Consider the following 25,434-nt stretch of genomic DNA (forward strand, 5'->3'; position numbering starts at 1 on the left):
GTGATAGAAATAAAGGGAAGAGATCCGGGATTCAAGCTAGAAACCAAGAAAGAGGCCAACTTAAGACAGAAAGAGGCAAAAATTAAGCATAACCGCACATTTCCAGAATAAAAATTTAGAGACCTATGTGTAGATGTACCCTGGGAAAATTTTTTGAAATACAAAAATACGGGATGACGGTACTATAATCATCACAGAAACAGACTACAGTTTGTTCCTTCGGTCACAGTCTTCTCAGAAAGAAATAGTAAATACTAAAAAAAAACAAGTAAAAGGTGCACATACCTATATATATATATGTGTGTGTTACAATTTGTAGGTAAGAGGAGAAGCCTAACAGGTTATGACACAAAAGGAACACTTTTTACACAGGAAGATAAGAGAAAGAATTCTCAGATCTACAAGGAAATAAAAAACTTAACACTGATATATCCTTCTTGAAAAATAATTACTTAAAATGTATGCTAGTCAACTAAAAGTAAGAAGACAAAAACTGTGATTTAAAAAAGAAAGCCAGTGAGTTTTACATGTGTAACTAATTATTGTAAATTAGGTCATAAAACTGCTTGTAATATAGGAATTATTCTTATTTAAACTATTAAAATAATTTAATAATAATATCAAAACATCAGATGTTACTCACTGGGCTTATGTTTTAGATATATGCTCAATTCCAGGTTTTATAGAGTGCGAGTCAAACACAGTACTTTTTACTATATTTGGTAATTACAGAAACAGGTAAAATTTTCTGGAGAGAGATAATCACAAATACAGTGACTTTTATTATTTTTATTAATAAATATGACTTTCTTCAAACAGTCTTGCCCAGTAAGACTGCAAATCTGCACCCAGGTGTGTCATGGGAGCCCTGGAAGCTCCTCCAACAACATCTTCAGGGCCCCATGGAGCCAGCTGGAAAACTGTGTTAGTACAAATGATGATCAAAACTACACCTTTGTAAATCACTGCAGAAGATAAACTTGTTAATCAATTTTACTTATAAATCAGTAAGACTTATTTATATACACATTTATATGTATGTATATATACAACACATACTACCAATGACTCAAAATTACTGAAGGAAATGTACCAAATGTTCTACTCAGTTAACAGAATTATGGGTGTCGTATTTCTCGGTGCTCTCTAAATGTATTATAAAGAGCACAGACTCCTTTTAAAATAAAAAAACCAAGTTTTTATTAAGGAATGGGTCAGTCAGTATGCTAGTTGCATATTAAAAGTATATTTTTAAAATATCATCGTGTATTTCCTAGAAGTATCTTTTAAATTCCAAATTAGGTTATTTTTGAAGTTTTTCTTGTAAGCACAAAAACCTTTAGACAAATATTCATAAAAGACCTAAAATACAAAAAGCAGGGCTGAAAAGTACCTGTGAAATAAGTTTTAAAAATTCAAGAATATTACCAAAACTTCTCTGAACAGAAAAACAATATTTTATGTTGATTCCCACTGTTCCAGATGAAATACACTACTCCATGTATCTATTTCTCTAGTATATATTTAAATATTAAAATCCTACAACATAAGATTTCCAATTTAAAGATAGAGCTTAGAATACAGGTTTGATCCTATTTCCTACTCAGATTCCCTCAGATTAAAGGAAAATATCCAAATGCTACTAACTTTGTTATTTGCTGACAGTAATTATGGTATGCGCATAATCCGAATATTCATAGTATCAGGGCTTGTTATCAAATCTCTTACCACATTTTAATACTTACTCTTAACAAATCATCTATTCTTCCCTCCTTCTTTTCTAAGTCAGAATTCTTACTGTTTTCTAGTGCAGATATTTTTTCTATTGTGAGGTCAGACTATACAAAGAGAAAAAAATTAAGATTAGTCTCAAAATATTACATGTCATCATACTTTTCTCATTACTCTTCCGGGGGAAAAAAGCACTTACTAATACAGATAGCCTGGAATCACATGGCTAAAGAAATTAAATCTGCTTTCCTCACCCATTCTTTAAACCTTGCATTTTGCTACACCTGCACTTCAACTCTGGTATCAAATATACGAATTCTCAAATGACTGTGCATTGAGCAGTACAGAAACAAACTACTCTAGAAATGAAACTAACTTTGAATAGAAAAGGAGTTCAGGACCCAAATCTCTAAAGAACACACACGCCACCTAGTGGAAACAAAGAACAATCAGACGGCGAGAAATGAAGTTTTCTGAATCCGGTCTGTTCAACTGTCCAAAAGCTGATCATTCAAATAAAATTAAAATCTACTCCTGAAGGTTGTATAGCTCTTAAGATTTAAGAAATTCTCGTAGATTGCCAAGCATTTTGTCTTGAAGGCAACACACTGCCAGGAGGCTTCAAGCAAACACAGTGTTCTATTTGGCTAGCTCAATACTACAGAATGGAGGATGTATCCACTATGCTTTTCAGATACTAACTTTGAATGTTCACAACATTCTCTAAATTAAAAAGAGTTTCTGAAAACTATTTAAGGAGGAAATTATGTCGGTGTGCCACATGTTAAAGGAGTCAAACTAGGTCCTGTCAAATAAACAGGTAAAAGGAATCAATAAACTACTTTCATAAAGTAGGGAATTAACATTCACTGAATTGTATTCTAAGCACTGCCCTTATAAGCATTTTGTATACATTGTCTGAGAGAACTAGAATCAACCACATTCTACAGATGATTTGTATTCAAGAACTGAGGCCCCAAAAAACAGTGTTAGTTGCAGAGCCAGAATTCAAATTCAGGCCTATAGGATAGTATCCAAAGCAAGTGCTCTTTCCTCAATACCATGCTACAGTACAAGCATTTCTCTGCAACACATTAGAATGGTAAAGAAACACCTCAAAAAGTTAAAGCACCTTCCAAAAGACTTTAATACTCAAAAGGCAAGTTCTGAGTATAATACACAAAAATAATGAGGTAAAGTCGGAGAAATCAAGGAAAGACAAAGAGAGGACTCACAGACTGTTATTATGTGGTTAGCATTTATTCCTAAGCACATTTTTTCCTCTGTGTATTGACCACTGACCTACCTGGGTCTGTCTGTGCTGGATGGAGATCTGTTTTTGGGAGCTGCCGGAATGCTCTGTGTTGCCAGATCCCGTAGAGGAGGGACTATTTTGCTGAGCCTGTAATAAAGGTATATCAACCAATCACTAGAAAGTTTTGCATCTTTCTCCACAGACATTTGTTGTTTTGTTTTTTTAGATTATTTTTTTAAAAAAATATTCTCTATATCCAATGCGGGGCTTGAACTCACAAACCTGGGATCAAGAAGCACTTGTTCCACCAACTGAGCCAGCTAGGCATCCCCCTCCACAAACATGCGTAGGAATGCAAACAAAACGAATTCCTTCTGATAGAAGTCAGGAGTCAGGGCCATGCAGCCAAGATGAAAGTGAAACAATTTAAATGAGAAGCAAGGTTTAACATGATAGCATGGATCATGTCCCTGTAGATAGTCTGAAGTATCAAATTTCCCAAGTGAATTTTTAAATATGTAAATTAGAGAAAATTAAAAGTTATTCCTGTAATAACATGTCCTTTTCACTTCTACGGCAATGTGCTTTTGTCAGAAAAGGCTGGCAAAGCATCCAATGCACAGGGGATGCCTGGGACTCTGGGAAGAACGAGCTGCGAACTACTCTTCAGAATAATCTTCTAAATCCACAGACATTATCCATGAGCACACACTGGTCCAAAAATCCAGGATGATTTCCAATACTGTCACTTGCTGAGTGTAACTTTCATACACAAGTGGCAGGGCATTCTAAGACATTTTAAAATTCAGAAAACTTAATTTTTTTTTTTTTTTTAAGATTTTATTTGACACAGAGCAAGAGAGCACAAGCAGAGGGAGCAATTGAGGGAGAGGGAGAGGGAGAAGCAGGGTCCCCACTGAGCAGGGAGCCCAACGTGGGGCTTGATCCCTGGACCTGAGATCATGACCTGAGACGAGGGCAAATGCTTAACCAACTGAGCAACCCAGGTCCCCAAGGAGCCTTAAGTCTTAATATAATTCAACTATTTAGGAATATATAATCATACTCCCAAAAGTCCTTCTACTTTTTTAAGATTTTATTTATTTGAGAGAGAGAGAGAGAGAGAGAGAGAGAGAGAATGATAAGAGTAGGGGATGGAGGCAGAGGGAGAGGGACAAGCGGACTCCCTGCTGAACACGGAACCCGGTGTGGGGCTTGATCCCAGGACCCCAAGATCGTGACCTGAGGTGAAATCAAACACTTTGACTGCGCTGCTCAGGCACAACTGCCCTCACCATCCTCTTAAAAACAAAACTGAACATAACACGATACAACCCATCACAGACATAATTGGGAAATATTGGATATTCTGAGGATTATGGGCTAATGGCAATACATTACTGCTACCAACTCTCGGAGAATGTATTGTTTCCACACATGTGAATTTTCTGATACTGTCTATATATTCCTTAAACTATTTCTCTTATTCATTAACATAGGACCAATGCTATGCCCACTACCTACTGAGTAAGTACTGTCTGCTGTTTCACTGTGATGGTCACAGGCCAATCCTTACAAAACCCTATATGGTAGCTATTATTATTTCCATTTATAGATAAAGAAAATGCAAATCAGAGACATTAAGCACCTCTGCAGGGTCACAGAGCTAGTAAATGGGAGAGCATGAATTAAGGGCTACCTCTATGCCCAAGAACCATTCTCAAGGGCCACAGCAGACTGACTGGCTCTCATTAACAATCAGGGATACTGTCCCAACCAGGCCACAAGCAAGCTAATAGGCATGTCATACACACAATTATTTTGAAGGCTCACAACAGCCTTGTTAAGAGGGTAGGCAGTATTATCTCCATTTGTATTTATTCATTCAGCAACTGCTCACTCCCTATGTCTAAGCACTATGTTAGGTATTAGGGATACAAGGACCAAGTAAAACAGACAAAACCCACATGCCCAGTCATTATCCTGCCTTAATAAAGCTCACAATCCCAGGGATTTATTAAGCACTCAGTAAAAATTTGTTGAAAGAAATTGTTAAATAAATAATCATACAATAAACACAAAATCCCAACTGGGATAAGTGCTGTAAGAGTATACAACGGGACACATAATCTAATCCAGAGTCAGGGATGAATTCCTGGGGGAAGTAGTTTCAGAGTTACGATCCGAAGGAAATAAGGAGTCAAGGAGAGTAGACAGTCAAGTCAAGACAGTAGATCATTCCTGGGACAGAATATATACAGGAACACAAGGGGAAGGGAGAAGACTGATGTGGGGATCAAAGATGTCAAAACCGAGAAACCAGTCTCAGAGAGGCTGAACAGTATCCAGAGCCCGTACATGCTAGAGCTGTGATGAGAGCCAGGTGCAGCTAAGTCCAAATAACTGAAAACCTTCTTTACTCTATGATGCAGCAAATCTTTTTTTTTTTTTTTAAACTTACTAGTTAATAAGGGTCATCATTATGAACCTCAAGTGTTATACTGAACTACGGGAGCATCATCTCCTTCAGTAATCATTAGATTGCTATTATAATCCTCTCCTTTTAAAGTGTATTTCTAAATAAATATGACTGTTAGAACTGTAATTATAATAAAAGCCAATAAGCACATGACTGGGACACCTGGGGTTAAGCAGCCAACTCTTGATTTCAGCTCACATCAGTGTCTCAAGGTCCAGACACTGAGCCCCACCTCATCCTCTCCCCATCCCCTTAAAAAAAATAAAAATAGGGCGCCTGGGTGGCTCAGTGGATTAGGCTGCTGCCTTTGGCTCAGGTCATGATCTCAGGGTCCTGGGATCGAGTCCCGCATCGGGCTCTCTGCTCGGCAGGGAGCCTGCTTCCTCCTCTCTCTCTCTCTCTGCCTGGCTCTCTGCCTACTTGTGATTTCTCTCTGTCAAATAAATAAATAAAATCTTTAAAAAAAAATAAAAATAAAAATAAAAAAATTTTTAAAAATCACGTGACTGACTAAAAGGCTCTTCTACAACTTGTAGGTTTTGGTACACAAGCTTTGCTAAAATGCCTTTTTACAAGTGCTCATTTCTAAGTTTTCTTCCAGCAAACGGGGTGCTAGAATGTAATTCACTGGGGTGTTTCCAATTGAAAGCTTTCTGTAAAAACACGTACAAATAGCCCAATGATAAATAAAAATGAAAATAATGCCTTCAAACGGTAAAAGAACTACAGTAATATAAGGGCCTACTATTGTGACAAGTCCACAGGAGACAAAATGCTCTAATTCTGATCACTCATTCAGTATTAACTGTGTGCCTCTGTGCCTGCTCCTGGTTAAACTCTAGAAATGCAAAACTGGAAAACAAAGACAACTTCCAATCTGCCAAATCGGAACAGAAGTTGCTGGCCTTGCTAAACAGGCCACTTGTTGCTGTAAATTTAGCCCAATCCCTACCTCGCAAAACATTCTCCCCAGATGTCTGTATTCTTTACTCCTATTACGTAACTACAATGGCTTCAAATTCATGATGGTAAATTGGATCTCCCAAAGAACTACTGATGGGCAAAGATTTTTTTTTTTTTTTTTAAATACAGAGGGAGAAAGGGATGGGGGAATTTGGAGGGACATATAGAGAATCTTAGGCAGGCCCCAAGCACAGCATAAAGCCCGATGTGGTGCTGGATCTCACAACCCCGAGGATCATGACCTGACTGAAACCAAGAGCGAGATGCTTAATCGACTGGGCCACTTAGATGCCCCTGATATGCAAAGATATTTTAAAGATGAAATCATAATAGCTCTAAGAAACAAGAGAGAGTCATGGATCAGAAATATTTAAACATTTTAAATATTAAGAAACATTCGGAAGTTACTGGGTTCAAACTGACAGAAAAAGTGAAATAAAGAAATTCATAGCTCAAAACATCACCAGTGAAACAGGCTGGGTTTTTTCAAGGGTGCTCTGAAAAGCTTTACACTGAGACATTTGCAAAAACCAGGAGTACCCATGTGACAATTACCGCAAAATTTAAAATGTATAAGGTCCACTAAAGGTCCCCTTTGATGCCCTCCTTGCATAGTGAAAGGCCTGAATACTACCACTTCTGACTCCAGGACAAAGCACAAAAACAGATGTCTTAAACAAGACTGGAAAAAAAAAAAAGTAAATATTTAAAAATGAAAAATAAGTGGGTCCAGGAGAGGGATGACTCCTGTTGTGAATATTGTGGCTTGAGGGGAAAAGCAAAGAAAGTACAGTACCCCTGCCTTCTACAAATGAATTAATGGAGAAAGAAATGGAATGTACTTCAAAGAGTAAGAGTTTACCCATTCCTTATCTTGATGCTTGTACAGGAGCTGGTCTTTCTGCCCAGTTTACCAGACACTCAGAGCTCACAGTCAGCCCGCCCACCATTTGGGAAGCAGCACAATCCTACTTGCACAGGAAAATCCATGCCAACGACCTCTATTAACCACCCTAATTCATTCAACTAAAGCCAAACACACATTTTCAAGAAACCGACAGCACAAAAGGGAAAATCCAACATGAAAAGACAAAGATCCAAGAGAAAATAGGTCATTAAAAAAAAATTTCTTAAATAAAAAGTACGTTCAAAGAGGGCCAAGGGATGCTACAGCTATAAAAATGAAAAAATGGCAAAGAACATGAAAAATAAACTTAACAAAATAAGATTATCAAAAATTGAAAACTGAACAGATTAGCTAAATAATAAAATGAACTAGCTAAAAACAGAATCAGTCATCTGGAAGACAATGTCAAGAAAATCTCCCAGAAGATGAAACAAAAAGTCAAACAAAACAGGAAAGAAAAGTTAAGAAACATGAACACAGAGGCTCCAAAACAGTCTATCAGACTTTCCAGAGGAAAAGAACAAAGAGAAAGAAGTAATCAAGGAATAAAATAAAAGGAATTAAATAAAAGTTTCTCTGAGATAAAAGGCACATTTTAAGAGTCAAAAAGCCTACTATAGGACAAGCAGCATTAATGGAGAAAAAAATAGTGGACAGACTTCAAGAACAAAAAGATAACCATATGATCATCTCAACAGATACAGAAAATGCATCCAGCACTCTTCCATTTTTTAAATTTAATTCCATTAACATACAGTATATTATTAGTTTCAGAGGCAGAGTTCAGTGATTTATCAGTCTTATGGGCTCAGGACACCATGTGCCCTCTTTAAGGTCCATCTCCCAGTTACCCCATTGCCCTTACCCGCCCTTCCCCTCCAGCCACCCTCACTTTGATTCCTATGATTAGACTTTCTTATGGTTCGTCTTCCTCTGTGATTTCATTTTTTTATTTTTGTTTTTTCATCTTGTTTTATTTTCCCCCTCCCTTCCCCTGTGCTTCCCGGTTTTGTTTCTTAAATTCCACATGAGTGAAATCATGTAATTGTCTTTCTCTGACTTATTCTGCTCAGCGTAACACCCTCTAGTTCCAACCATGTCCTTGCAAATGGCAAGATTTCTCTTTTGATGGCTGAGTAATATTCCATTGTTTGTATGTACATACACACTTACAACCCCACATCTACACACACACACACGTACGTCACATCTTTATCCATTCATCTATTGATGGACATCTGGGCTTTTTCCATAGTTTGGCTACTGTGGACATTGCTGCTATAAACATTGGGGTACAGGTGCCCCTTCAGATCACTACATTTGTGTCTTTGGGGTAAATCCCTAGTAGTACAACTGCTGGGTTGTAGGGCAGCTCTATTTTCAACTCTTTGAGGAACCTCCCCATACTGTTTTCCAGAGTGACTGCACCAGCTTGCATTCCCACCAACAGTGTAGGAGGGTTCCCCTTTCTCTGCATCCTTGCCAACATCTGTCATTTCCTGACTTGTTAATTTTAGCTGTTCTGACTGGTGTGAGGTGGTATCCCATTGTGGTTTTGATTTGTATTTCCCCGATCCAGCACTCTTTCATGATAAAGACACTCAATAAACTCAGAATAGAAGGGAACCTTTTCAACCACAAAAAAGGCATCTCTGAAAAAAACTTACAGCTAACATAACAGTGTCAAAGATCACATGCTTTCCTCCTATGATCAAGAACAAGACAAGACAGGATGTCCACTTGAACCACTTCTATTCAACATTGTATTAGAGGGCAATTAATCAAGAAAATAAAAGTCATTTAGATTGTAAAAGAAGTAAAACTATACTCGCAAATGACATGATACTGTATACAGAAAATCCTATATAAAAATTGTTAAAACTGGGACGCCTGGGTGGCTCAGTGGGTTAAAGCCTCTGCCTTTGGCTCAGGTCATGATCCCAGGGTCCTGTGATTGAGTCCAGCATCAGGCTCTCTGCTTAGCAGGGAGCCTGCTTCCTCCTCACTCTCTGTCTGCCTCTCTGCCTACTTGTGATCTCTGTCAAATAAATAAATAAAAATCTTTAAAAAGGATTATTAAAACTAAAACACAAACTCAGCAAGAATGCAGGATGTAACATCAATACATAGGAGCACATGGGTGGCTAAGGTAGCTAAACACCTGTCTTCGGCTCAGGCCATGATCCCAGGATCCTGGGATGGAGTCCCCCATCGGGCTCCCTGCTCAACCGGAAGCCTGCTTTCCCTCTCCCACTCCTCCTGCTTGTGTTCCTTCTCTAGTGGTCACTCTATCCAACGAATAAACAAAATTTTTTTAAAAAGGCCAATACAGGGCGCCTGGGTGGCTCAGTGGGTTAAAGCCTCTTACTTCGGCTCTGGTCATGATCCCAGGGTCCTGGGATCGAGCCCCGCATCGGGCTCTCTGCTGAGCAGGGAGCCTGCTTCCTCCTCTCTGACTGCCTCTCTGCCTACTTGTAATCTCTTTCTGTCAAATAAATAAATAAAAATTTTTAAAAGGCCAATACATAAAAATTAACTGTATTCTCCAGCAATGGGCAATCTGAAAATAAAATTAAGAAAATTCCATTTGCAAGAGTATCAAAAGAATAAATACTCAGAAATAATTTTAACAAAAGGGCAAGATCTATACACTGAAAAGTACAAACATTATTAAAAGAAAATAAAGGAACCTAAAGAAGTAGACAGTTATCTCATGTCCATGGAATGAAAGACTTAAGAGGGCAATACTCCCCAAATTGATCAAGAGATTGAGCATAACTGCTTTAAGTCCTAGGTGATTTGTTTGTAGAAAGTGGAAAGCTGATCCTAAAATTCTTTTTTTTTTCTTAAACTTTTTTTTTTTTTAAATCTGACAGAGAGATCACAAGTAGGCAGAGAGGCAGGCGCAGAGAGAAGGGAAAGCAGGCTCCCCACTGGACTGAGAGACCTATGTGGGGCTCGATCCCAGGATCCTGAGATCATGACCTGAGCCAAAGGCAGAGGCTTAACCCACTGAGTCCAGGTGCCTGGATTCTAAAATTCTTATGGAAATCAAGGTATCCCACAGCCAAAACAATCCTGAAGAAAAAAGTTGAAGGAATCACACTTCGTGATTTCAAAACTTTACTACAAAGCTACGATAATTAACACTGTGATAATGAAGTAAGCATAGGCTTATAGATTGAGAGTAGAACTGAGAAAGAATAAACCTGACATTAAAAAAAAAGAAGAAGAAGAAGAAGATCCAGAAGACCCTGACAACTGGAACTGTCTCAATGGCTCAAAACTAATCAACAACGAGGATGGTTTTTTGGTGAATCCGATGCTTTGACTAATAATAAAACCACCATAATATTATAAATGCACTTTACATGTTTCCAAGTTCTAGAATAATTTATAAAACAGAAAATTAGTTAGAATATATACTTAAAATAAAAAAACCCAGTATCACACACGTGTAACATGACAATAACTAAAAAAACCTGAAAGATGAGAAAGCAGCTGGGTGATATCTGAGTATGTTAAACTCATCTCCTATAATGGGGAGCAGAGAGATCTTGTTTAAAGTTAATTAAGTAAGAGGTATATCATTTGAAGTTGAAGTTAAAATGGTAAATCAGTAGAAAATCTGAAACTGTGGACAGTGGTTACATCTCTGATGGGTGCAAAGGAAAAGCCTTTCACGCTTCTCATTGATTGACTTTTTGTGGGCCATGTTTGTGTACTATTTTTATCATTCAGAAAATTAACTTGTAATTTAAAAAAATCAAACTTCCTGTATGTTAATTATACATCAGTAAGAAAAAGACATAGAATTTCCTATATATTAAAAGAGACAGAAATGGGGCCCTAGGGTGGCTCAGTTGGTTAGGGGCATGGAGCCTGCTCAAGATTCTTGATATTCTGCCATGTGCTATTTTTATTTACAAATACCTACTGAGACATCTTTCACTGTTAGCATATACAGCTGACCCTGGAGTAACAGGGGTTTGAACTGCACGGGCCCACTGATATGTGGAATTTTTTGTAAGTACAGGGCTGTATATGTATTTTCTCCTACGATTTTCTTCTTTCTTTCTTTTTTTTTTTCTTTTAAAGATTTTACTTATTTGAGAGAGACAGAGTAGGATTGTGGGAGGGGCAGAGTGAGAGAGATGAGGAGGAGCAGATTCCCGGCTAAGTGAAGAGCCTGAAGATGAGCTCACTCCCAAGACCCCGGGATCATGACCTGAGCTGAAGTCAGACACTTAACTGACTGAGCCACCCAGGCAACCCTCTCCAATTTCTTTTTTTTTTTTTTTTAAAGATTTTATTTTTATTTATTTGAGAGAGAGAGATCACAAGTTGGGGGAAGGGGTAGAGGGAGAGGGAGAAGCAGACTCCCTGATGAGCAGGGATCCTGATAGTGGACTCAATCCTAGAACCCTGGGATCATGACCTGAGCCAAAGGAAGACGCTTAACCGGCTCAGCAACCCAAGTGACCTCCCCTATGACTTTCTTTTTTTTTTTTTTAAAGATTTTATTTATTTATCTGACAGACAGAGATCACAAGTAGGCAGAGAGGCAGGCAGGCAGAGAGAGAGAGAGAAGCAGGCTCCCTGCTGAGCAGAGAGCCTGATGCAGGGCTCGATCCCAGGACCCTGAGATCATGACCTGAGCTGAAGGCAGAGGCTTTAACCCACTGAGCCACCCAGGCGCCCCTCCCCTATGATTTTCTTAGTAACATTTTTTTCTCTAGCTTACCTTAAGAATACCATATACAAAACAAATAACATACAAATTAAGTGCTAACCAGCTGTTTATGTTATCAGTAAGGTTTCTGGTCAACAGCGGGCTATTAGCAGTTGTTTTAGGGAGTCAAAAATTATAACGCATGATTTTTGACTGCATGGGGGGGTGTTGGTGCCCCAACCCCTATGCCGTTCAAGGGTCAGCTATATATACCTAGAGGCACCTGGGTAACTCAGTTGGTTAAGCACCTGCCTCCACTTAGGTCATGGTCTCCAGGTTCTGGGACTGAGCCCTGTATCAGGCTTCCTACTCAATGGGGAGTCTGCTTCTCCATCAATCTCTCACCCTCCCACCCTCCCCACCCCCACCTTGTGGGAACACACTCTCTCTTAAATAAATAGAATCTTAAAAAAAACAAAAACTATATAGATCTGGGGTGCCTGGGTGGCTCAGTGGGTTAAAGCCTCTGCCTTTGGCTCAAGTCATGATCCTAGGGTCCTGGGATCAAGCCCGCATCGGGCTCTCTGCTCAGTGAGGAACTTGCTTCCTCCTCTCTCCTCTCTCTTTGCCTGCCTCCCTGCCTACTTGTGATCTCTGTCAAATAAATAAATAAATAAACAATCCTTAAAAAAAAAAAAAAAAACCAACTATATAGATCTATCTCATGTCTTCTGTCAACCGTGTAGCATTCCACTAGACCTATATGAAGGATGCCTTTATCAATTCATGCAACAGAACTGCCTCCAGTGTCTGTCAGAATAGATCCTGTTCTGGCACTGGAGATACAAAAGTGAACAAAGCCAAGTCCTTGATCTGATGGAGTTTCCATTTCAGCAGGAGGAGGAGAGGAGTCAGACGAAAAAGTAAATTATAGCAGGTCAGCTGGAGAGAAGACTAAGGAGAAAAGGTAGGACACAGAACCTAGACACTATGCAGGGTGGGCAGGGAGGAGTTGCTCTTTCCTACAGTATAGTTAGGGTATGCCTCTCTAACAGGATAAACTGAAGCAGAGACTAGAGACCTGAGGGCACAGGGCATGGTTACTTACTATGTGGGAGAAGAATGTTAAGGCACAGACAACACCAAGTGCAAAGGCCCTGGGGTGAGAACATGCCAGGTAGCATCTGAGGAGGCAAGTCAGCCAGTGTAGATGGAATCCAGCAGGGAAGGGAGAGGGCGGTAAGAGACGGCACAGCAAGGAGAACAGCCCACGCGAGGCTTTAATGTGCCATTTTCAGCACTTTTGAGCAGGCATGACTGCATCACTCTCATCTGCTGAGAACAGATTAAAAGGAAACTAAGGTTGGAGAAAAGAATCCAGCTGGGAGGCTAGTACCATAATTTCAGTGGGAGAACACGGTTTAGTTCAAGTAGTAGAGAAGGGGGTAGAAGCGGTAGGATTCTGAACATATTCTTAACGGTAAGATTTGCTGATGGATTTGTAATTGGGATAAAAAATAAAGAGAAGAGACAAGAATGACTCCACAGTTTTTAAACAGCTAGAAGGAGAGTTGACAGTCACCGAGATGTGGTAGGATATGGAAGAAATGGGTTTGGAGCTGGGAGACAAAATGAAGAACTCAGTTTTGGACATATTAGATTTGATATGCTTATTAGACATAAAGAAGGGCAGCTGGGTGGGTCATCAGTTAAGCGGCTGCCTTCAGCTCAGGTCATGATCACAGGGCCCTGGGATCCAGCCCCATGTTGGGCTCTCTGTCCAGCGGGGAGCCCGCCTCTCTCTTTCCCTCTCCCTTGGACTGCTGAGGCCCTTGCTTTTGCGCCCGCTCTCTCTGCCACATGAATAACTAAAATCTTAGGGGGGAAAAAAAGACACGAAGAGGAGACGAATGGCAACTGACTACATAGGTTTGGAATTCAGGGCAGGGCTCTGGGCTGGAGATACAAACTTGGAGATGTTCTGCATAGGGGTGATAACTAAAGCGAAGGAACTAAGTGAGATTACACAGAGAATAAAGGCAGATGAAAGTCGGAAGGCTGAGCCCTGGGGCCCTCCACTATTTAGTGGTCTGGGAAATGAGGAAGAACCAAAAGAATGGAAGCCAAGAGAAAGGCACCGTGCTTGGAGAAGGGAGTCATCAACTGTGGCTTTTGAATCACACGGGACAGTTAAGTTCTGAGAATGATCTCCCGGGTTAGCGGAGGTCACAGACACCCTTGGTCCAAGCTTCTCTGAAACACTGGTAAAGGGAAAATGCTTCCAATTTTTGCAATTATAAACAATACAATAAACATCTTTGTAAACTTTTATGGGAATGCAGTTTCTGGGCCTCAGGATATGTAAATTTAACACTCAGATACATTACCAACTTGTCTGAAGTGACTGCCAACTCAGAGTCAGTGTAAAACTTCCATGTATGGCTAAACTATACCCTACAGTGAGAACTGTCAAACTTATCCACACCTGACACTCTGACAGGTCAAAAGAATTACCTTGTTATATTTTGCATTTCTTCATGGTTGAAGTTAAGCATTTTTCATGTTATTAGTCATCTGTCTTTTTCCCCCTCTGTGAAACCGTCCGCTCATAGCTTTTGCCTATTTATTTGGAAACTGCTTATCTTTATTGATTCAAAGCATTTCTTATACATTAATGTTAACTCTCTTGCCTTCTTCTTTCTCTGTATTACTAAGCTTATATTCTGGTTGGAACTACAGAGAAGCAGAGAGATTCGGAACGGTACCAAATCATTTAGGTCTTTGCTTTTCATACACTTCCCTGTTCCTTCTTTAGACACCATCATTTTCTTACTCTTTTCTGCCATCTCTCTTCTCCACGAGAACAATCTGGGTGGAGCATCTGCACCTCCTCCGACAGTCTGAGTGTACTAGCTGGTAGGACAGAGCAGGTGGTTATCTGTGCGCACCATCCCGAGCCTGCATGCCCGTCCGTACCTTTTATGGAAGGCTTGCTCACATCAGAGGACTGAGTTTTGCTGATCAATATGTGCACTTTTTTTTTTTTTTTGCTATTTATTTATTGGAGAGAGAGGAAGAGAGAGAACAAAAGTGGTGGGAAAGGGCAGAAGCAGAACCAGACTCCTCGCTGGGCAGGGAACCCCACGTGAGGTTTAATCCCAGGATCCCAAGATCATGACCTGAGCCGAAGGCAGACACTTAACTGACTGAGCCACCCAGGCGCCCCTTCTGTGTACTTAACTATATGCCTGTCACACAGTGGGCATTCAGTACGTATTTGTGCAGTGAACAAAGGGAACTCCCCTCCAGAGCAAGTTAGATCTAAAAGGGAGATTTAATAGTGAATAGTAAACACACAATGTAATTTATATATAACACACACACAGACAGGCGTTTTCTCTAGAACAATACTACAGAGAACCATGACATTCTCATACAAACTACAGCATAATGCTGTCAGGCCCACGCATAGGATTATAATGGTCAGTTTTCCCATTTTATGTTGTTTCTTTTGCCAACCACAGATAAAATTATACCACCTTCACACAAGAAGTCTCTCTGTTCTTTTGATAATTAAAAAATTCTGGGGACACCTGGGTGGCTCATTCGGTTAAACGTCTGCCTTTAGCTCAGGTCATGAACTCAGGGTCCTGGGATAAAGCTCCACATTGGGCTCCCTGCTCAGCAGAGAGCCTACTTCTCCCTCTGCCTGGCCCTGCTCTGTTTCTTGCTCTCCCTCTCTCTCTCAGACAGAAAAATAAAATCTTTAAAAAATAATAATAATAGGGGCGCCTGGGTGGCTCAGTGGGTTAGAGCCTCTGCCTTCGGCTCGGGTCATGATCCCCGGGTCCTGGGATGGAGCCCCGCATCGGGCTGTCTGCTCCGTGGGGAGCCTGCTTCCTCCTCTCTCTCTCTGCCTACTTCTGATCTCTGTCTGTCAAATAAATAAATAAAATCTTAAAAAAAAATAATAATAATAATAAAGAAAATTAAATTAAAAATTCTTTAAGTTTAAAAGTTGTAGTATTGGGGCGCCTGGGTGGCTCAGTGGTTAAGCTGCTGCCTTCAGCTCAGGTCATGATCTCAGGGTCCTGGGATCGAGTCCCGCATCGGGCTCTCTGCTCAGCAGGGAGCCTGCTTCCTCCTCTCTCTCTCTCTGCCTGCCTCTCTGCCTACTTGTGATTTCTCTCTGTCAAATAAATAAATAAATCTTTAAAAAAAAAAAATCTAAAAAAAAAAAAAAAAAAGTTGTAGTATTTCTTTCTTGAGGAAAAGTAATAACTGTAAGAAAGTATTCCAAATAGTACATGATTCCCTCTCTAATTATTTCGTAATTTTTATTTCCTTTCCTTAAGGCATCCACCGTTCTCATGGCCTTTTTGAATATACAACTGTGTGTGGATTAATGACTCAGAATCCACAAAAGCAAATAAAGAGGAAATTTAGGTTATAAGAGGAGAAAATGAACCAGCAGAAGAGAAAGATGTTTGGATCAGTGCTGATGTCAGCTCTGAAAGAGGCCCCTAAAAATGGAAGAATAGGGCAATGAGGCTTTCTTTTGCTTTATACCATCCATGGTCAACACAGAAGCAAATAAATAAATAAATAAATAAATAAACAAATAAATAAAATTTACAGCTTTTGAGTCAAACTGCATTATAATTTGGTAAATACTGATGGGGTCAAATTTTCATAATACTGAAATTCTTGGTTCTTCAAGAAGAGAGAAAGGAGCAAGATGAAAGCAAACCAACGGGTAAGCAAATATTCCTGGAGAAAGTAACGGTGAAGAGGCGAGGAGAGGCAAGCAAAAGGGTCACCCAAATACCACAGAGGGGAAGGGATTGGCGAAAACGCTACAGAATGCCTGCTTCCGTGCTCAGATTTTACCGACCTTAAGACTGCTTCAAATAACTGATGCCTAGAGTTCGGAGATTTTTTTCCCCAAGACTTTATTTACTTATTTGAGAGAAAGCGAGAGACAGAGAGAGAGAGAGCATGAGAAGGAGAGGTCAGAGGAAGAAGCAGACTTCCCGCAGAGCTGGGAGCCCCTTGCAGGACTTGATCCCAGGACTCCAGGATCACGACCTGAGTCAAAGGCAGTCGCCCAACCAACTGAGCCACCAGGTGCCCCAGAGATTTTTTTTTTGTAATTAAACACATACTTTGGCTATAATGGAATTTGATAGGTACCTTTTTTTACTTCCCTGTCAACCTAAAACCATATTTTCTTTCCCTTAATGTGCTCAGGCTTTTTTTCTTTCTTTCTTTCTTTTTTTAAGGCTTATTTGCTTCTTTAAAAAGAAAAAAAAAGACTGTTATTTATTTGTCTGAGAGAGTGGGAGCCCATAAGCAGGGGAGAAAGAGAGACAAGCAGACTCAGTGCTGAGTGCGAAGCCCAACATGGGGCTCGATCTCACCACCCTGAGATCATGACCTGAGCCAAAGCCGAGAGTCAGATGCCCAACTGACTGAGCCACCCAGGTACCCCTGAGGTGCTCAAACTTGAAGAAAGCAGTCTCTCCTAGTCCCTTGTACCAAGGGAGACTGAGTACAATCACACTACCTTTAGAAGTCACACAGTCAGAAAATAATTATTCAAACTTCACCGAAGAGCTCCAGGGCAACAAGGATCCAGGGCCATCAAGGCAGCCCCGGTACTCACTGAAACGAACGTGAAGCAGAGGCCAGCTCCCCTCTGTGCCAGCTGCTCCGTGTCAAGCCGAGGCTTTGCCAGCATCACTGACATCAGGGTGGGCAGAGCGGACTGCTCTTCTGACACTTCCTTCGCAGCACTGCCATCTAAGCCGTAGAGAGGCTGCTCTACTCGCCGCTGGAAAACATTAAAGAAAACACCCAAATTACATGAAAAAGAAAACCTGAAACTGCCAAAACAGACAATAAATAAAAACACAGTTATGGAAAACAAGAGTATTTTTGAAAAACACCTTTTCTGAAAACAAATGTGGAGAGCATAATGACAGCATCATTGGATTATAAACTACCTAACTCTGAATTAATATTTTACTCGAATTCTGCAAAATTGATTTTAATTTTTCTATATTTGTGTAATTGCATTTGCAGTTTACTTTGTAGAGTTCAACAAATCAACTTCAAAATAGCCTCAAACCTACAAAAGAAATGTTATTTCTATCCTGCAGGTAAATGAAGATTAAGACATTTGTCCCCTAACTTACAGGCTGCTTTTATTTCACTCTCAATTCTATCCTCACCATACTATACTTAGATGCAAAAAAAAAAAAAGCAAAACAAGTTCCACTGAACACTAAAAGAATAATATAACACAATTATGTATGGTTTATTCCAGAAATGCAAAAATGGTTCATTATAAGCAAATCTACTGATATAATTCATTACATTAATGTTGGGGGAAGGGGAATCAAGATTCTTCCCTTTAGATGCCAAAAAAGATTTGCACACTACCGTGCAAATCTTAAAAAACAAAAACAAAAACAAGAACCACAGAAGTATCCATCTTTAATACAACAAGAGTATTTTTTCAGAAATCAACATAAATTAATGGTGCCATACCAGAGACACATTCAAAGTTAGGAAAACTAGGGGATTAATACCACAATCATCTCAACATTATTATAGAAGTGCTAGCCAATGTGACAAGGGGGGGGGATGAGGAATAAATACTGAAAAATATTAAAAATTGAAAAGTGTCATTTTTGGATGATATAACTATTCACAAAGGAAACTAAGCAAATCAACTGAAAATCAATAAATAAGAGTTTGGCAAGATGACCGAATATAAAACAAACATACAAAAATCAATAGCTACCCCATATACAAACAATTTCTTATTATCAGAGTACGTAATGGAAGAAAAAACAGGTTCAAATTATTAAAAAATCTATAAAAAAGAAATAAGTTTAGAAATAAATTTAAGAAATATGGTGGTTACATATAAAGGAAAACCATAGCTTCCCTGACAGACATAAAACATGACCTACACAGTGACACTATGCTCCTGCATTCAAATTTTACAGATGTCAAATTCTTCTAAAAACCAATGCTTAAGGCTTTTTGTTTACTTTTGTTTTTCTTTTTTTCTGCAAGAGAGAGTGTAATGGTGGTACAGTGAACAGAGAGGTTAACTCTTACTTTCTTTTGGGAGATTGTTTCTGTGGAATTTCACACATTAATTCTGAGGTTCACTTGGTGAAATAATCAAGATTAGCCACATAAATTTGGATAAAGAACAGCAGGGAAACTTGACTACAGTTATTAAAACATACTACAAAACAACAACTATATTGGTATAATACCAGTACATGAGCAGACCAATTAATCAGTGGCACAGAAACAGACCCCTCCAACACGGAAATACCATTTGCAATTAAAGTGTATTTCAGATTAGTGGGAACTTATTAACAAGATGGTAGGATATTTAAGTATCAGAAGAAAGGGAAAAGTAGATTGTGTCCTTATACATAGAAATTACAAGAAAATATAAACGAATACTTTTATGACATTCTAATGGTGAAGGACTTTTTAAACATGACATTAAAAATACAAACCATATAGGAACATCTTAGAATAGCACAAAACCAGTAAGACATAAAGGAAAAACACTGATAAATTTGACTCCAATTTTTTTTACCTAAATGGCAAAAGTCAACATAATATTAAGAGATAATATTACAAACAGGCAAAAATGTTTACCATATAAATAACAATGAGTTAACAATCTTAAAAAATAATGTGTTCCTACTCATTAGGAAGAAAAAAACAAATACTCCAATAAATAAATGGCAAAGAGCCTATAATAATTATTAAGAGAAATCCAAAGGCCACTAACTTAAGAAAAGATGTTCAAGAACACTAATGAAGAAATGAAAGGTAAAACAAGGCAGTAGTCTCAATGACAAAGACTACAATGTTAAACTTTAATACTAGAGGAGGGTATGCAGAAACTGGGACCTACCAACTGCTGATAATCCACTAGCAATTACACGATGATGTTTTAAAGTAAGCCTATACTCTGACTAGGGAATTATAGTTTGGAAATTCATCCAAAGGAAAAGAAATGTCTAAGCACTGATATATATAGAAGAACATTCATTACAAGGGGCACCTGGGTGGCTCAGTGGGTTGGGTCTCTGCCTTTGGCTCAGGTCATGATCTCAGGGTCCTGGGATTGAGTCCCACATCGGGCTCTCTGCTCGGCAGGGAGCCTGCTTCCCACTCCCTCTCTCTGCCTGCCTCTCTGCCTATTTGTGATCTCTGTCAAATAAGTAAATAAATAAATAAAATCTTTAAGAACATTCATTACAGCACTGTTAATAGGACACAAAAATGTTTACGCGATATTGCTAAATAAACAAAGAAATGAAGAAATCTATTATATTTACATGGATATGCTATGCCCACTAAACTCCTTAGTAATAGTTTTTCTGGAGGAGACTTTCTATTTTAACACTTTTGAGTTGGACTTTCATTCATAGTCAGCATGTATCCCTTCATCAGGAAAAACCACTTAACATTTTCATTTTAGAAAATAAAAGGGGCGCCTGGGTGGCTCAGTGGGTTAAACCTCTGCCTTCGGCTCAGGTCATGATCTCAGGCTTTTGGGATCGAGCCCCACATTGGGCTCTCTGCTAGGCAGAGAGCATTTCTTCCCCCTCTCTTTTTTTGCCTACTTGTGATCTGTCAAATAAATAAATATAATCTTTTTAAAAAGAAAAGTAAAATAAAATAACCAAAATGATCCCAACAAAGGAATTTAGGTTTTTAGTCCGTAAGCAGAATCCACCTCCTTGAGACCAAAACTCCTACCCAAATCAAATGCAATTATTTAAATTCAGGATCCAAAGTGCTCCTGATACCCAATCACAACAGTATCTGCACTACTTGGGAGATTGTTATCTCTGAAGTTGCAATACTAAAATTAGTTATTCTGTTATGTAAATACTCAGTAAATATTTGCCAAGGGCTGAAAGATTTTTGAGTATTTCTGGAAATACAGCAGGCTAGGATATTTGAACTAAACTTCCCTTAGAAAATAATCATAAAAATAGAAAAAAAGATACTAAGAGCACTGAAGAGTTATAAAATAGTAGGGATCTGCTAGGGCAAAATCTAAGGAAAATTAGGAACACAAGGCACATAAATGAAGCACCAGAGTCAGATCTGCCCTAAGGGTACTTGCACATCTTAAATTTCTGTTTCCAGGGCACATGGTGCCAAGCAGATAATCACAGGCCAAACAAAATCCACTGGGGGCAGAGGGTTCAAAAGGAAACCCTTTGCACTTCAAGCTTTCAGGGCTTCCCAAGGGTTAGACTCTCAGGGAAAATACAAACCAGAAGAAAAACTTCCTCCTACCCTTAGGGAACTACAAGGAAGTCGCCTTGGCAATGCAGGAGGCAGGACCTCCCTTGAGAAATGTTAACACAATCCAGATCAATACTGAATGGGTGGATGAAACAAGCAAACAAAATCAAACAAACAAAATGTACGCCATGAATTCAGTAGTTGAAAGGAGTCCTGGACGGGTGAGATCTCTAGGCACTTGGAAGAAGCAAATAAAAAGTTTCCCTGGAGGAACACATCTTTGTCTTAGATCTCAAAGAAATTTCACAAACAATTTTTCAGGAACAACGAGCAGCACACGGTCAAAAAAAAATAAGAAGCACAGAAGAAATAAAGCAAGGAGCAACAGCTAGGAAAAACAAATAGATCCATAAAAGAGACAACAAACAGGTTCATAAAAACTTCGAGTGCCAGAAATATCAAACAGATTATAAAACAAAGTCTACTAGATTACAAAAAAGTAGTAAGAGAAGACAAGCTTGAAAATATCAGTAGGGAACATCAAATAACAAAAATTAAGAATTTAGTGGAGTTAACAGCAAACAAGATACAACAAAACAGAGATCTGGGAACTGAAAGGCAAGAAACTATACAAAATGGAGCATATGGAAATAAAAAGAAAATAGAAAAAAGAAGTTAAAAGGCATGGTGATGAGGTGAGATGGTCTAATACACAATTAATTGGAATTTTATAGGAAGAAGAAAAAGAGAACAGGGCAGAAATAATATGTGAAGAGACAATGGCTAATAATTATCCAGAACTGGTATAAGACCCAACAAAGCAGCCCAGCAAATCACAAGCAATAGAAGTAAAAGGACGCATCATAGTGAAACTACAGAGCACCCCAGAGAGGGACTTTTAAAGCAGCTGGAGGGAGAAACCCAGATACTTTCATAGAAATAAGAAGTAAAGGAATATTGTTTTTCGATAGTAACAATGGGAGCCAGAAGATGGTAATAATACATCCAGTTGTTAAGAGGAAAAAAAAAATGTCAAACTAATATACACAGCAAAAATATCTTTCAAGAATAAAAGCAAAATAAAGTTATTTAAGCAAAGAAAAACCTAGAGAGATAAGTCCCCAGCCAATACATATAAAAGAATACTAAAGGAGTATTTCAAGTAGAGGGAAAGTGACCCTATGTGGAAGGTGTGTAAGATGCAAAAAGGAAAGAAATACAAAGAAAGAGGTAAATGAACACTGACAGCATGAAATAATAATGTTGTATGAGGCTAAAACAAAAACAAAACAAAATGCAAATATACACCACCCAACACCAAGTTAGTAGCAAGTAAATGGAGTTAATGTTCTGACCTCATCCTTCCTTTGAGAGGAGGATAAAGATACTATTAACATCAAACCTGGGCAAACTGAAGACACATGTGGCAATTTCTAAAAGAAACAGGGAACAGAGCCTAGCTACTAGTGGAGGATGAAGATACAAAATGATTTCCACCACTCCTCCCAATCACCCAACCCAAATAAAAGCAAGAAATAAAAGAAAAAGGTACAGAGAATATGTAGGATAAGTAGGGAACACATTAAAAGATGGTAAATTTAAACTCAATATAATGATAATTAAATGCAAATAAATACGAAAGTTAAAAAATTACTTTAGACTGAATAAACAAAAAATTCAAGGATGTATTTTTCAGGTATATTGAAAACATAATAATGAAAAGCTGATAGTATAAAAATGGAAATACGTATACCATACAATAATTTGGATATACCGAATATCAGATATAATGCAGTTAGAGTGAAAAGCATTGCAAGAGATAAAGAGAGTCACTTAATAATGCACCAAACAAAAACATAAATACAGGAAGAAACAAACAACTCCCACAACCATGAGAGATATGAATAAGCTTCTCTTAGTAATTGCTAGAGCAAACAGCCCAAAATCAGAATACAGAAAATGTAAACACTGTGATTAAATGCCACAATTAACAAACTGACTTAATGACAAAATGAAACTATTTTGTTTAGGGATGCGTACAAGGTCAAATTTTAAGAAATGGTTCATTATAATCACAAAAATTAGAACAGCAGTTGTTTCTAGGATAGAGAGGGAGAGAGTTGTAATCACAGAAGAGCAAACAGGTTTCTAGGGTACTGGAAATATTCTACTTCTTGACCGAAGTAACAATTACATGGAGTTAACTTTATAATGATTTCCTGGAAATGTCTTCTTGTGAAGGGCCAGATAAATATCTCAGGCTTTTTAGGCCAAATATCATGTCTGTGATATATTCTTCTTTGTCTCTACAACTCTTTAAAAATCTAAAAGTCATTCTTAGCTTGTGAGCTGTGGGGTATAGGTTACCAAACTCCTGCATTAAAAGACTTACGTTTTAGGTCTTTCTTTGTTTTCAACAAAAAATACAAAAGAACCACTTCGGGTAAAAAAAGTAGCTAAAGTAATTCTTTATCCACTGATCTTCCTTTTAACAGTTCTGAACATCTACCGTTTGTGCCAAGCAATGTTTTGGGTGTTAGAGATTGAAAATTGAACAAGATATTATTATCTTTTCTTGTCAAGTCAAGGAAATAGTAAAAAAGATAATTATACCTTTATATAGTAAGTACTGAGAAATGGAAACAGCAATAAACAACAAAGCCAAGTCCCTGCTCTCATGGGATTAACATTAGTGGAAGAAGATGGGGAAGAGATTAACCATATAGCTAAAAATTAAAATGTTATTAAATAAAAATATTAAAAATTATACCACACACCAATGACAGTGAATGGTCTACAACAACATAAAACAATACAGATGCATCTCACAGAAGAATGCTGAATGAAAGCCAGACGTAAGATTACATACTGTATGATTCCTTCCATACAAAGTACGAAAACAGAAAAAAAAAATCTATGCTGTTAGACGTCAGGATAATGCCTGTCCACAATGGCAGGGAGGGGGCTAATAACCGGCAGGGAGCATAAGGGGTGGGGAGTTGGTAGTATTTCTTTCTTGTGTTGAAATATTTTAAACACTTCCATTGGTTTAAAAGAAAAAGAGGGGCACCTGGCTGGCTCAGCCAGTGGAGAATGCAACTCTTGATCTCTGGGGTTGTAAGCTTGAGCCCCACGTTGGGTGTACAGATCACTGAAAATATTTTTTTAATTGTATAAATAAATAAATATCAAGGAAAAATAAAGACACAAGCCTCCTCGTCAGTTATCTAAAAACCCTCAACCTAACCAAACAGTTCTACACATCAAATATTTCTAACATGTTTAAATATGACAAGGATGATAAAATAATAGCCAAATTCTAAGTGCTTTAGTAACTGCAGTCACCCTAATGAATGCATGACTTTCTGGGACAGAAGAAGGGAAGAAATGCATTCTCACCACTTTAATGCAGCAGCCCCAATCACTTACGGAAAGAGCACTATGACTCAGCTCTGCCGAGGCAGCAGAGTCAAACAACGTTCCTAAAAAGAGACACCTAGCACAAAAACTGTTTTCAGGGAGACCCCTCTTTCCTAAGATCCCAAAGCAACACCTGAGGCATCAGCAGCCAGAACATACTCTTGAGTACAAAGATCTTGTACTGTCTCAACAAATTATCCCAAGACTCTCAAGTAAATTGACACAAAATCCCATATTCACTAGCTAGCTCAGGGAGTCGCCATTTTGGGACCAGTGACATCTGAAGCAGGTAACTGTGTTGTGGGGCCTGTTGTGTCCCTTGTAAGATGCTGATCAGCATTTCTGGCCTCTGCTTACTAGATGCCCACAGTTCCCTCCTCTGACCCTCTAGATGTGATCAAAAATTACTCCAACACTGCCCCATGTCCCCTGAGAGGCAAAATAATCCCCAGCTGAGAACCACTAAGTTGCCTAAAATGTTTTTTAGGGCTTTCGATTCTCACTTAGTGGAAGGAAAATGGGGTGGGGTGGGGGCCTGGCTGGCTCAGGTGGTAGAGCCTGCGACTCCTGATCTCAGGGTTGTGACTTCAAGCCCCACACTGGGTACAGAGATTATTTAAAAATAAAAAATCTTAAAAAAAAGAAAAAAAGGAAAAAAAAAGGAAACAAACCTATCTCAAATTTGTGTAACATTAGCTTCTCAA

General features: G+C 38.7%; 1 protein-coding gene across 5 annotated transcripts in view; it reads right to left on the reverse strand.

Moving 5' to 3' along the window:
* TLK2 (tousled like kinase 2) overlaps positions 1–25,434 on the reverse strand; it is a 112,844-nt gene that overhangs the window by 39,196 nt on the left and 48,214 nt on the right. For all 5 annotated transcript variants that reach the window (XM_059379617.1, XM_059379615.1, XM_059379616.1 and 2 more), the window contains 3 exons: positions 17,673–17,840; positions 3,038–3,133; positions 1,746–1,838 (listed from right to left, as the gene is read on the reverse strand). In XM_059379617.1, coding sequence (XP_059235600.1) covers positions 1,746–1,838; positions 3,038–3,133; positions 17,673–17,840 — 357 coding nt within the window. The remainder of the gene's footprint in view (positions 1–1,745; positions 1,839–3,037; positions 3,134–17,672; positions 17,841–25,434) is intronic.

Source organism: Mustela nigripes, chromosome 16 (genome assembly GCF_022355385.1).
Source record: "Mustela nigripes isolate SB6536 chromosome 16, MUSNIG.SB6536, whole genome shotgun sequence".
In the NCBI taxonomy this organism is placed as follows: Eukaryota; Metazoa; Chordata; class Mammalia; order Carnivora; family Mustelidae; genus Mustela; species Mustela nigripes.